The sequence below is a fragment of the Phaseolus vulgaris genome, chromosome 7 (genome assembly GCF_051622355.1).
Source record: "Phaseolus vulgaris cultivar YP4 chromosome 7, ASM5162235v1, whole genome shotgun sequence".
NCBI lineage: Eukaryota > Viridiplantae > Streptophyta > Magnoliopsida > Fabales > Fabaceae > Phaseolus > Phaseolus vulgaris.
Genome location: NC_143504.1, coordinates 12,729,373 through 12,743,956, shown reverse-complemented (window position 1 = coordinate 12,743,956; position 14,584 = coordinate 12,729,373). Strand labels below are relative to the sequence as shown.

General features: G+C 44.7%; 1 protein-coding gene across 1 annotated transcript; it reads right to left on the bottom strand.

Moving 5' to 3' along the window:
* Positions 1 to 9,877: 9,877 nt before the first annotated feature.
* Positions 9,878 to 14,074, bottom strand: LOC137829052 (uncharacterized). Its single transcript, XM_090304735.1, has 2 exons — positions 11,605 to 14,074; positions 9,878 to 10,860 (listed from the first exon to the last, which is right to left on the bottom strand). Exons 1-2 carry the CDS (start codon positions 14,072 to 14,074, stop codon positions 9,878 to 9,880), a joined length of 3,453 nt encoding a protein of 1,150 aa, XP_090160861.1.
* Positions 14,075 to 14,584: the final 510 nt, after the last annotated feature.

The following is a 14,584-nucleotide window of genomic DNA, read 5'->3' as shown; positions in this document are numbered from 1 at the left end:
TATAAAATATTTTCTCATTATAAAAATATTATATATGTATATATGATATTATTTATTTTAATTTTTTTACTATTTATTTTCTCTTACTCTTATTCTAAACGTTTATTAACTATGATAATAATAATAATAATAATAATAATAATAATAATAATAATAATAATAATAATAATAATAATAATAATAATAATAATAATAATAATAATAATAATAATAATAATAATAATTTATACTTATATATATAAAAAGGATTCCCTACGCTCTAAATTGTTTTCCTATTTTATCCTTACTTAATATTTTGTTTTATTAATTTATTTTGGTTATTTGGACATTTTATAATTTTAGAAATTAATAAAGCAGTTTTTAATTTTAAAATTTTATTTTATTTGTTCTCACTTAAGTGACAGGAGAGTGGAGAGATTGATTCTACTATTTAAAACAATTTTTAATGTAGAGCAGTTTTATAATTTTTTCTCTTTTATTTTATCTCTCCTTCCTCAAATTTCTTCAAGTCCAATAACATATCTTAATAATAGTAAAAATAAAAATTATAAAATGCAGGAGCACATGTGTTCCCGCTAATAATAATAATAATAATAATAATAATAATAATAATAATTATTATTATTATAAGAATACTAGTAAATACTTCTTCTTTTTTACATTTACAAGTAACTAAAATTCAATTCCACGTATATTAAATAAATTAGTTAACTGTATTAAACTTTTTTAATCTTATTTCTAAAATGTCTTTTTTGGTTAAAAAAAAGGTACATATGGAAATTATGTAATTAAATGCATATATTAATTAAATTTTTAATAGTTTAAGAGAAGAGTAGCATTAAAAACATAAAAGTAATTAAAATTTCGTTATATTTAGAAAATATAGTAATGACATTGATATAGATATTAATAACCATTGTTGGCCTTTTTGAGAAATTAAAGAGTATAATAATATATTTGTATATCTAAAAATAAAAATATCCTCTGTATTTTTTATTTTGAATATTCAAATACAAAATCTTCTTATAACAAGGACAGAGAACACTCAAATAAGTTGACAAGATTAACTTCTTCCACTGATCTTCCGGTTTTGAGCTTTCGACTCCTCTCCAGGTTCGGATTTTGGGATGCTCCTCTTGCTGGACTCTCTTGGCTTCTCCTCAGGCTGAACTCTCTCGGCTTCTCCTCGGGTTGGGCTCTCGGCTTCTTCTCCTCACGGGTGAGTGTGTGTACCTGCAAGGCGCGATGCCAAAGTCAGATATAGTTTTATGTTTATAAGATAAATTCAATCTTCCTTACCTCTTGGGTTGAACCTCTATTTATAAGGCTCTCTTATTGAGCTTAAAAGTTACCTGGATCCTTTCTTTTTGCACCTAAAATTTTGAAAACACAACATGTATATTTGGATCCATCTTATGGACTTCGTTACAATAACTAATTTAATTTTACTTATTTATTTTTTATATTTAACCTTTTGGTCGAGACTTTCGGTACAACCTTTCGATTGACCTTTCGGCCTAGACAGTACACAAAATACTTTTGAAATAAAGTTAAACTTAATTTACTTTATTTATAATTGGATTATTTTATTTTAAATTTATATTTAGAATTTAGAAACTCACATTTATCCCGAATATCTTGGTCGGAAAAATAAGATTTTGAAAAGTGAAATTTGAGACAGCATATCTACATCTGTATAGTATTTTAATTGCAGGATTTTGAGATAATACGGTATAGTACATTTGCTTTCAATTTATATTTTTATAAGATATTTGTATATTTGTATATTTAATTATTTAAATTTTTATTTTTTTATTTAAAAGAAGTAAATTAGGTTAAAAATAGATAATTAAACATAAATAATAATTAAGGTCAAATTAAACTCAATTAAAATAATATTAATTAAAATAATAAATTACATTTCAATGATTTATGATTAAAGTTATTAAATATGAATAAAATTATGTTAATCACTCATTCATACTTGATTCCAATAGTTCCAAAGTTCTTCAAGTTGCATAAACTTCGTTGTTTGTCGTCGCAATTCATCCATATCGGACACCAACTTCTTTTACAGACTATTAGGGAAAGGTCTTGGTCATAGTGTCGTTATCATATGGTGCATCGTCACATTTGGACTCAAATTTCGGGTTTTCAGTGATATTTTGCTAAACCTCGTCATGAACACCTAAGCGGTTCTCCTTTTTCTTGACATACATTCACGAGTGTGATGGAGGTTAAGTAATATATCCGACTAGTTGCAAACTGCATCCCCAACTTGGACGTTAAGGTTTTAAAGCAATCAATGGAATATGGAAAAAAGTCTTGTGAATCAACTAAGAGTTTCTCCCTTCAGTGATGTAGGAAACACTCGACATAAGATCGAATCGTCAGATGTAAACAAGCTCATATGAGTAGTGTAGATGTCCATATGTTCATCCAGATTTGTGATTTCGTCGTACCGATCCACATTTAATCCCTCCCAGACAAGGGGTAGTTGTGCCCCCTTGATCTCATCATTAAAATGGTGTCTTTTGGGTCCACCCGTAATGTCAAATGTGTGGACAAATTGATTGAGCTGCGACTCACTGTTCTGACTTTTGTTCCCAGGGCTAGTCATGGTTGACGGGTCCTCTAGGTTCTCCTTTTGTTGGGTACCTTCAGTCTCACTCGATTGCATCCCAATTAAGCTATATGCAGTCAACTGTTGCTTCATCTTTTTGTTCTCCCTCCAGAGGACGCATATCTTATCCTCATTCTTTTGCCTTATCTCACCTATCTCCCTTTGTAAGGAAAGGAGCAAGGGCATTTGCTCGGCTCCAATCATCCGCTTGTTAGTCATGTTTCTTGTTGATGTTATTGTATTTTGTGACTTATGCTACTCTCTCAACCCCACGGGTGACTGCTAATTGTACTTGTAAGGGGCTAAAACAACACTTGCTATCGACTGGACAATTGATTCCTCTCCTTTGGTCGTGCTTTCCTTCCTCTCCTTCTTCTCGTGTTTGTGCTTCGACTCTTGCTTAGGAGTGCAACTGTAAAAGGTTCTCTGACGCTCAAATGAGTATTCAATATTTAAGTTTTGTTAATGTTGTAATAATAACGTACATTTATTTTGTGTGACGTGCTTATTTATACTGTTGTAATGGACTCCATCATTGATGAGTCGTAATTATTGTGTACAATTATAAAAATGGTATTACTTGATTTATAGCGTATTCCCTTTTTACCTTGATGTATTCACATTAGTCGATTGACATCCGATACTAGGAATTATAGGATGGTCTGGTCCCAAGTACAAATTATAAAAATATTATATATGTATATATTATATTATTTAATTTAATATGTGCCTTTTTTTTACATTTATTCTCTCTTTACTCTTACTCTAAACGTTGAGTAACTATAGTGTATTATTATTATTATTAATACTACGATAACAGTACTAATAGATATTATATTCTTTTACATTTGCAATAAAAATCAATTCCACGTATATTAAAGAAATTAGTTAATTGTATTAAACTTTATAAATTTTATTTCTAAAATGTCTTTTTTTTTAAACAAAAAGGTACATATGGTAATGATGTAATTAAATGTCACATATTAATTAAATTTTTAATAGTTTAAGAAGAGTCGCATTAAAAACGTAAAAAAATTTATAAAATTTCACATTTAGAAAATTCTAGTAATGGTATATTAAAGAGTATATATAATACTATCATTGGCCTTTTAGAGAAATTAAAGAGTATATATATAATATATTCGTATATCTAAAAATAAAAATATCGTCTTTATTTTTTATTTTGAATATTCAGATACAAAATATTTTTAAATTAGGTTAATTTAATTAACTTTATTTGTAATTGGATATATTTTATTTTAGATTTAGATTTAGAATTTAGAAACTCACATTCATCCAGAATATCTTGGTCGTTAAAATAAGGTTTTGAAAAGTGAAATTTGAGACTGCATCTATATATATATATATATAACGAAATTTTATTGAGTAAGTCTAAATTTAAAATATTTAATGTAGAGAAATTAATAACAGTGAATTATTATATCTCATATAAAAAATAATTGAGAGTGTAATAATCTCATTTTTCATGTGTTATATATGTCAACGCTTACAAGGTCATGATATAGAAACGGACAAGAATATATATGTGAGATGCGTGCCCTATTATTTTCATAAATATCTAAAAATAAATATTATATAATTAGTTCTATGCAACATTTACTTGATAATTAAAAATAATTTTAAACAGTATAATGTTCTAGAATATAAAAAAATAAATTTATTTCATTCTTATTTAGTTTGAAGTTAAAAGGTGAAGAGAAATTTGAGCATATTTTCTCCACCATTAATGCATAGAAGTTAGCCACCGGCCAAAGTCAGGATCCAATGAAGTTTGAATTTTCCTCCTCCGTCGGCTACGCAAAACCATATCATATTCCAAATTCTTTCCAATTAAACTTTTTCAAAATAATAATAATAATAATAATAATAATAATAATAATAATAATGGTAATAAGTATCTTGTAAACTGCTTTTAAAGATGTAGTTGTCAAAAGTAAAACAATAATGTATCCTTATATAAAGGAATTTTTCTCTTTAACTGTTTTTTTCTATCAATTTTATTCTTATATTAATATTTATTTTTTTATTTTATTGTTTTATTTTAAATATTTTATTATTTTTTTAATTATTTAATAAATAATTAATTATTTCTATAATTTATTGGATTTTTTTTAAACTAATATTCTATCATTTTTGTAAAAAGTAATTACCAATTCTAAATTTTGAAGGACTATAGTAATAATATTATAACTTTCAAAATGTTAATGATAAAAAAAATGGGATACACATATGTATCAATTCATAATCTTTAAAAATTTCTCTATCAGTCTATGTTTTAATAAAAATTTATTTCTTTTATTATTTTTAATAGTTATACTATGAAGAACTTTTGTCAACATATTTAGGATTTTAATAATAATAACAAATTAAATATATTTTCTATTCATATATTTGTATGTAAAATTAATTTTCTTTCGTAATTCAAATTTTTGACCTTCTAAATAGTTATAGTAAGGTACTTATAATAGTAAAAAAAATTATTATAATAAATCTTCAACCACATTTCTTTTGAGATGATAAACAAATATATTAAAATATTTTATATTAACTTACCACTAACGTAAATATTATATAATTTATATTTGTTCCTGCTAGGGAGATGGACCTAGAGAACTATTGAAGTCTTCTTCTCCTTCCTTCGGTCGGGCAGGTGATTGGGTGATGAACTGTGATTCTTCTCGTCTCCTTCCTTAACCTTCGGTACTCGGCGCTCGGTTGTCGGGCGAATCACCGGATGGTGGGGGTACCTGCGAAGGCACTCCGACGCTCAAGTCAGTAAAGCGGGTGGTCAGCTCTCAGGTAGGTGAACAGTAATAAATGACGTACCTTACTCCTTGGAATGTGTGCTATTTATATTATTCTAATGGGCCTACCTTGTTGGGCCTGTTTATCGAGGTGGATATCGCTTAGGGTTGCATTACCTAATTCTTGATGATGGATTAGCTTCACTAATCTTGGTTTGAGAATTAATTGTGATGGGGTTCGGCCATCGGCCACCTTCTCATGGTGAGGGTCGGCCATCGGCCAAATCCATGTAGTCTTCGACCGTCCCAGTTAGGTCTTCTAAGGTCTCGGTCTCTCGGTCAAGTCTCCAAAGGTCTCGGCCACTCGGTCTCTCGGCCAAGCCTTCAAATCTCTCGGCCATTCGGTCTCTCGGGCAAACCGACTGGGCATCGGGCAGCCAGGCAGGTCCTAGCCTCGCCCAGTACCGGTACACTTGCCCCCCAAGCTCGAGGGCAGATATGTTAGATGTGTCTGATGAGTTTGTGATGATGGATGTCTGTCGGCCCTTTTTGATCGTGCGGCCGTTTCGTTTCTCGAGGTGTGACTTGACTAGGCGGCGTGATGTGACCTCAGACGGCGCGATGTGATGTGCATTGATGAGGGGTTTTTTGGGCGGGGGAATTTGTGGACCGTTAGATCTCTTAGATCTAACGGTTGAGATTGATACGACGTTTCGAGTTCCGAGGCCCATGGGCCCTATATATAGGGGTCCACCACAGCGTCACACTCTTGTAACTTTTATTGGAGCGAACTGATAGCCGAGTGACCTCTCGCCCTTAGCTCTGATAGCCGAGTGATCTTTCGCCCATACTTCATTTCCCAAAAAGGTTAGTCATGTCGAGCCGGTCTCGGCCTACATCCTCTTCATCTGGTCGAACATCTTCTCCCTCCGCCCGTCCAATGTGTCCCACTGGCCGTTCGATTTCTCCTATCGGACAGTCTTCCTCTTCATCCTCTTCTTCTTCTTCTTCTTCTTCTTCTTCTTCTTCTTCTTCTTCTTCTTCTTCCACCGGCTCCCAGCCCGTTGGGTTGGCCGAGGGGTCGTCCCCGGTAGAAGTTGTGAGGGAGGATGATCCGGCGGTTGCGTGTGACCGGTCGGACTCTCCTCCCTCGGCCATACCGCTTATGGACTTTAGCTGGGTGGATCCCAACGTGGTTGAGAAATCCTCCACCTATAGTACTGCGGAGTGCGTGGCCGAGTTCTTCGCTAAGAACCCAGCCCTAAAGCCGGGCGACCGCTCTAGTTATTTCGATGTTGTGCCTTGTGGGCCAACCGAGAGAGTGTGCATGGGGCGACCGGGTGACGGTCCCCCTTTCTTTTATATGTATACTTGTTTCTTTTCTGACCTCCACGTGTCTTTGCCCTTTGACACGTTTACGATGGGCGTTCTTCGAGCACTCAACGTGGCGCCCACCCAGGTTCATCCGAACACCTGGGCGTCCCTTCAGGCCTTCCGCCTGTTGTGCGACGTAATGCACCTTCACCCTTCTCCCTCTTGTTTTCTCTATTATTATGCCTCTCACCCTGCCAAGAAGGCCTCGTGGCATTCATTGGTTGGGCGGACGTGTAGTGTTTTGTTCGACCTATTTGCCGGCTCCTACAAAAGATTTAAGGAGCGTTTCGTTAAAGTCATCATTCGGCCGGAGGCGACAGCCATCTTTTTTGACGAGTCCGGTGGATCGAGGTTCCCTCTCTACTGGACTCGCAAGCCCTGCGGCTTCAAAGAATGGCCGAGGCCGACAGAGGGTGCCGATGAGATGGAAATTCTTTCGCTCTTTGACGCCCTCCCGAGGAGGCTCCCATGTCGGATGTTGGTCAAGGCTTACGCCAAGCCTGGGCGTTGGGCGGCCGTTCGGGGTATGGGTTTTTGTTTTGGCGTTTAGTCGGTCCGTCGGTCGTCGTCTTTCATCGTTCGACCTTTTTTAACTTGTGTTTTCTTTTTGCAGAGACCATGGTGAACGAGCGACCAAGTGCTGTTGGCATGCTTGATAAACACCGACAGAAGGCGGCCGAGCGCAAGGGTCGTCGCAGCTTGGAGGTGATGCCTCCGGTCAATGAGGTGGCGGCCAAGTCCAGGGAGCGGGCTGGTCCTTCCCAGAAGTCCAAGAAGCGGCCGAGGGAGGGTAGTACTATAGCAACTACCGTCCGGTCGCCCGGTTCGATGCCGACCCCGCCTCCTCCTCGTCGAGAGGTGGCCGAGGTGGCGCAGCTCTCTCCTCGCTCCCGCCCGGGTTCATCTGGGCCGACCCCCTTCGATCTCTTGGGGCGCGGCCATCAATTCACACGAAGGGTTCGTGTGGCGCTCCCCGATGAGTCTCGGGAGTCCCTTCAAGATGTCGCCCCGACAGAGCTCTTCAGGAGTGGCCTCGAGCTCGTGTGCCGCTTGGTCGTACTTTTCCAGCACGGTCTCCAGGGGCAAGACCGACACGTGGAGACCGTGTCACAATTGGAGCATCAGCTCTCGGAGGCCACCCAGTCCTTGGAGCAATCTTTGGCCGCTAACGCTGACTTGACAACCAAGATTGCCAAGGAGTCGGCCGAGAGGGAGTTGGCTCAAAATGAAGCCGTCGAGGCGAGGCGGCAGCTTGAGGCCGAGAAGAGGAGGGCGGCTGCTGAGGTCGCCCAGTTGAAGGAGTGGGCCGACGGAAAGCTTGCCGAGTCGGCCGCTGAGGTACTTGCCCTTCAAACTGCCAAGGTCAAAGTCGAAGCTGAACTCGATGAGAATTACGATGAGGCCGAGGAGTTATTGAAGCAGTGCTTTGAAAGAGCCGTGCGTCAAGCGCACGTGCTATATGGAGGGCCGCCGGCTGCTGGGGAGTTCGACCTTGATTGTGAAGTCTATCAGGGTCGGATCATGCCGAGTGCCGAAGTGGCGGCCTTGACTGCTCGAGAGGCTGAACTGGATCGGCCATTAATTGCGAGCGTTAAAACTCGAGCAAGTAAGATATGGGCGATCGGCCATTAATTGCGAGCGTTAAAACTCGAGCAAGTAAAATATGGGCGATCGGCCATTAATTGCGATCGTTAAAACTCGAGCAAGTAAAATGTGGGCGATCGGCCATTAATTGCGAGCGTTAAAATTCGAGCAAGTAAGATATGGGCGATCGGTTGACCGGCACTTGCGATGTTAATCGAGCAAGTGGGCGATCGGTTTGCCGGCACTTGCGATGTTAATCGAGCAAGTGGGCGATCGGTTGGCCGGCACTTGCGATGTTAATCGAGCAAGTGGGCAATCGGTTGACCGGCACTTGCGATGTTAATCGAGCAAGTGGGCAATCGGTTGACCGGCACTTGCAATGTTAATCGAGCGAGTGGGCGATCGGTTGGCCGGCACTTGCGATGTTAATCGAGCAAGTGGGCGATCGGTTTGCCGGCACTTGCGATGTTAATCGAGCAAGTGGGCAATCGGTTGGCCGGCACTTGCGATGTTTAATCGAGCAAGTGGACGATCGGTTGGCCGGCACTTGCGATGTTAATCAAGCAAATGGGCAATCAGTTGGCCGGCACTTGCGATGTTTAATCAAGCAAATGGGCAATCAGTTGGCCGGCACTTGCGATGTTTAATCGAGCAAGCGGGCAATCAGTTGGCCGGCACTTGCGATGTTTAATCGAGCAAGCGGGCAGCCGGTCGTTGCTTGTTCGGCGGAATATTTTTGAGAGGTGGTGGCAGAATATTTCCAACTACTTTGATGAAAACGCCTTGTTAAAACCTCCCTGGTTGGGTGAGGAAAGAGTGCGTGATTTTATTGATTTTAGCTGTAATAGAACTTGAGGTGTGTGACATTCCACGTCCTCGGTACAATTTTTCCGGAAAGCCATTCTAGATGATAGGCTCCTCCTTGTGCGACTTCTCGGACTCGGAAAGGCCCCTCCCAGTTGGATGAGAACTTCCCTTCATTTTTTCTTGCATCGCTGCGCATTCTCCAGACGAGATCGCCCTTCTGGAAATCTCTCGGCCGGACTTTGGTGTTGTACCGTCTGGACGCCCGGGCTTTGCAGGCAACCTCCCGAATCTTGCTTTTGTCACGGAGCTCACTTACCAGGTCGAGGTTGACCGCTAGGCTTTCCTCGTTTAGGGTGAGATCGAACATTTGCCGTCGTATGGTGGGCTCGGCCACCTCAACTGGGATCATGGCCTCGGTCCTGTACGTCAGACTGTAGGGTGTTTCCTATGTGGTAGTTTGGGGGGTGCACCTGTATGCCCAAAGTACCTCGATCAGTTCCTCGGTCCATCGGCCCTTTGCTTTGCCCAGCCGCTTCTTCAGCTCGTTGAGTATGACCTTGTTGGCGGCCTCGGCCTGCCCATTGGTTTGTGGGTGTTCCACCGAGGCCGTGATGGACTTGATGCCCAGGTCGTCATAAAAGGACTGTAGGCCTCGGTCGATGAACTGTCGGCCATTGTCAGTTACTATTGTGTGTGGGACGCCGAATCGGCAGACAATGCTCTTTCATACGAAGTTTTGCACATTCTTTGCCGAGATGGAGGCGAGGGGCTCGGCCTCGATCCATTTTGTGAAGTAGTCGACTCCCACCAGGAGGAACTTGGTCTGCCCCTTCCCTGAGGAGAATGGATCAATAATGTCCATCCCCCACATGGCGAACGGCCACGGGGAGATGATGCTGTGCAGTTCTTCCGGCCTGGTGTGGAGGAGGGGGCCGAATTCTTGGCACTTGGCACATTTCTTTACGTATTCAGCACAGTCGCCCTGTATGGTCGGCCAATAGTAGCCGGCTCTCAGGACCTTGGCAGCCATAGTTCTCGCCCCGGCGTGATTTCCGCAGACTCCTTCATGGATCTCGGCCAGGATGTACTCGGTCCTTTTGCTGGTTATGCATTTTAGCAGGGGGGTTGAGTAGCCTCTCCGATACAGATCTTCGTTGATCATGGTGTATCGGGCGCATTGTTGCTTCATCGCCTTCTCTTGGTCGGCCGTGCACGTGCCGTCCGTCAGGTATTGGATGACGGGTGTCATCCAATTGCCGGCCTCAGCCTCTTCTTCTTCTACAGCCAGACACTCGGTCTCGGCCTCCGTCACACTCGGGTGTCTCAACCATATTTGTATGACCGACCTCTGATGGCTCTTCTTTTTGGTGACCGAGAGCTTGGACAGGATGTCGGCCCTCTTGTTGTCCTCCCTCGGTATGTGTTGCAAGGGTGCTTTGCTGAAGCGGGCGATGCTGTTTTTGGCCGCGTGGTAGTACTGCAGCAGCAAAGGCTCTTTTGCCTCGAAATCTCCATTGACTTGGCCGACCATCACCTGGGAGTCGCTTTTGCATGTGACCTCGCGCGCTCCCATGTCGTAGGCTAGGTTCAGCCCGGCCAGCAGGGCTTCGTACTCGGCCTGATTGTTGGTCGCCCGGAATCCGAACTGGAGGGCTTGTTCCAAGAAGAGGTCGCCCGGCCCCTCCAAGACGACTCCCGCTCTACAGGCTGTTTTATTTTAGGAGCCGTTCACATAGAGAGTCCAACCGCCCGAGAGGGTGGGCAGCGGTGTCAGCTCGGCCGAGAAGTCGGCCAAGCATTGGGACTTGATGGCGCCCCTCGGCTCATAGCGTATGTCGAACTCGGAGAGTTCGACCGACCATCCTATCATCCTCCCTGCAAGGTCCGGTTTAGATAAAATTTTAAAAATAGGGTAGTCGGTTCTTACAGTTATGGAGTGATTTTGGAAGTAGGGGCGCATCCGCCTTTCCGTGAGGACGAGTGCGAGAGCCACCTTCTCAATCATCTGATATTGGGTCTCGGCCGAGTGGAGGGTTCGGCTGACAAAGTATATGGGTCGCTCCTCGCCCTCAGCTTCCTGCACTAGGGCAGCGCTGACTGCTTCTTCCGAGACTGCTAGATATACCAGAATTGGGATGTCGGGCCTCGGCTTCTGGATGACGGCCGGGGATGTGAGGAACTCCTTGAATTGTTTGAAGATTTCCTCACATTGGTTGTCCCAGACGAATTTTTTGCCCTTTCGGAGCAACTGAACGATCGGTCTCGTCCTCTCGGCCAGGCGGGGGACAAATCGAGAGAGGGCGGTCAGCCGCCCAAGGAGTTGTTGTACCTCCTTCACGGTGTTCGGACTTCTCATGTTGAGTATGGCCTGACATTTGTCGGGGTTGGCCTCTATCCCTCGGTGGGTGAGCATGAAGCCTAGGAACTTTCCTCCCTCCACCCCGAAAGTACATTTTTCGGGGTTGAGTTTCATGTTGACTCCCCTTAGAGCCCTGAAGACCTCGTCCAGATCCTTCAGATGTTGCTCGAACGAGTCGGACTTCACGACTATGTCGTCCACATAGACTTCTACCGCCCGGCCTATCAGACCCTTGAAAACTTTGTCCATGAGACGCTGGTAGGTCGCCCCTGCGTTCTTGAGGCCGAACGGCATGACCTCGTAGTAGTAGTTGGCGTCGGCCGTCATGAAGGCCGTCTTCTCCTTGTCCCTCGGGTGCATGTTTATCTGGTTATAGCCAGAGTAAGCGTCCAGGAAGCTCATAATTTTGTGGCCGGCCGCCCCATCCACTAGGCGGTCAATGTTCGGGAGGGGGTAGGTGTCCTTCGGACATGCGCTGTTGATGTTTCTGTAGTCGACGCACATCCTCCAGTTAGCGTTAGGCTTGGTAACCATGACGACGTTGGCCAGCCATGTCGTGTATCGGGTCTCCCTTATGAATCCGGCCGACAGGAGCTTGCCGGCTTCCTCCTTTGCCGCGAGTCGCTTTTCGTTGCCCAAGTCCCTCTTCTTTTGGGAGATCGGGCGGGCTTCCTTGAATATTGACAACCGATGGGTGATGACATCGGGGCTCACACCCGGCATGTCGGCCGGTGTCCAAGCGAACATGTCGATATTCTTTTTTAGTGCGGCATGCATGATCTCGGCCTCGGCCGCTGCCAAGGCTGTTCCTACAGCCGTGCTGTGTTCTTCGTCGAGGAGGGGGACTCTCCTTAGCTCTTCTCTCGCCTCCAGTCTGTCTTCGGTCGCCCGGGGGTCGAGGTCCACCAACGCCACGGTTGGCTTGATTTCCCTCGGGCGGTCCTTCCTGGGGGAGCGGTCTTTTCGGGAGGACTTCCTTACTCTGAGGGGAGAGGAGTCGGCCCTTAAAGGTTCCACCCGGAGGCTCTCAGCGTAGCACTCTCGTGCTTCTTTTTGGTCTACGTGGACTGTGAGAATGTCCCCTGTTCTTGAGGGAAACTTCATTGCGAGGTGAGGGGTTGATACTATGGCCATCAGCCGGTTGATGGATGGTCGGCCGAGGAGGATGTTGTAGGAAATGTTGGCGTCAATGACCAGGTATCGGATTTTGATGGTCCTGGTGCTCTTCCCCTCTCCGAAGGTGGTGTATAGGTCGATATAACCCTTGGTACCCACCCTCTCGCCCGAGAATCCTACCACGTGGTCGTCGTATGGCATCATCTCGGTCTCGGCCATCCTCATAGCCTTGAAAGTTTTCCAGTAAAGGATATCCACCGAACTTCCTTGGTCCACGAGGGTCTTCCGTATGGTGAATCGGTCTATGTCGACCGCTATCACCATCGGGTCGTCCTGCTGGCGGTAGTCTACGCCCTTGAAGTCCTCGTCCGTGAAAGTGATGGGTGGCATCCTCGGTCGGAATGCCACCGCGTTCACCTGATGTACCGCCCGTAGGTGCCTCTTCCGAGCGTTGTTCGTGCTTCCTCCTCCGGCGAAGCCGCCGGCTATAGTATTGATAACCTCTCGGTTACCTCTCTGATCGGCCTCCCTGGGCAGATCGTCTCTCCGAGGGGGGTCGGCCCTTGCGGGTTGTCGGTCGCCTCTGGTATTTCGGTCATTTCGGCCGCGTTGAGGTGACCTCGTCTGCCTGGGTGGATCCTCCCAGCCGGGTGGGTCTCGGCCATTCCTGACGAAACGTCGGAGATGCCCGGCTTGGATGAGTTCCTCGATCTTATCCTTAAGAGCCTGACACTCGTCGGTCGAGTGTCCGGTGTTTTGGTGGTACCGACACTGCTTCCTCCGGTCGGCATTATTTGGGCTGGCCACCTTCCTTGGGGGAGGGATCAACTCGGCGTTGAGGGCCTTGTCCAAGATCCTCCCTCTCTCAGTCGTCAACGGCGTGTATCTCGAGAATCGAATTGGTCGGTCTCGATTCTCCCGTCGCCGGTCAGTTCTTTGTATCGGCCGCGCTTGGCGGTCCTTTTCTTCCTTCCTTTCTCCGCCGGCCTCGGCACGGGCCTGGTTGCGGAACTCTCTTAGCTCCTCCAGCTGCATGTACTTAGCAGCTCTCTTTCTCAGCTCGTCCAGGCTGTCGGCCGGCTGCATGCATAGATTATCGGCAAAGGGCCCCGGATGTAGGGCCGTCAGCATGTGGTGCATGGCGACATCCGGACTCAGATTTCGGATGCTCATCGCCACTTTACTGAACCTATCCACGAAGGTTCTCAACGACTCTCCCTTCTCCTGGCGGATGCCTACCAGAGCGATGGAGGTCAGATGGTGCGGCCGGCTGGTCGCGAACTGTGTTTCGAACTTTGCGACGAGCGTGGCAAAGCTGTCGATGGAGTTGGGTGAGAGCTTGGTGAACCAACTAAGGGCTGCACCCTTCAAGGATGTGGGGAACACTCGACACAAGACGGCGTCGTCCGAGGTGTAGAGACTCATATGGGTGGTGTAGGCGTCCATATGCTCGTCCGGGTCGGTCGACCCGTCGTATCGGTCTCGGTTGAAACCCTTCCACTTCTCAGGAAGTGGGACTTCGATGATGTTGTTTGTAAAGGGATGTCGGCGGTTCGGGTCGGCCGTCAGGGTCGTCCGGGTGGACCTGATTAGGCACGACTCGTCGCCCATCTCAGTCTCGCAGGGAGGGGGTCAGCCTCTCGTCCCCTCGGCCACATCCGGGTTGGGGGGAGAGGTGTAGGACTTGCCGACCACGTTCGTCGGTATGACAGAGGGTCCTCCCTCCCCCAGCTTCTTTCTCATATCTTCGTTCTCCCTGCGGAGAACTTGCAGCTCTTGCTCATTTTTCTGAGCGGCCTCCTCGGCCTTCCTTCGCCATCTCCCTCTGGAGAGACAGCAGCAACATTGTTTGGTCGGCTTCAGTATTCTTTCCATGCTTCTTGTTGAAACCATCTACTTTTTTCCTTCAGCTAGTTTCCCTCGGCCCCACGGTGGGCGCCAATTGTTCCTGCTAGG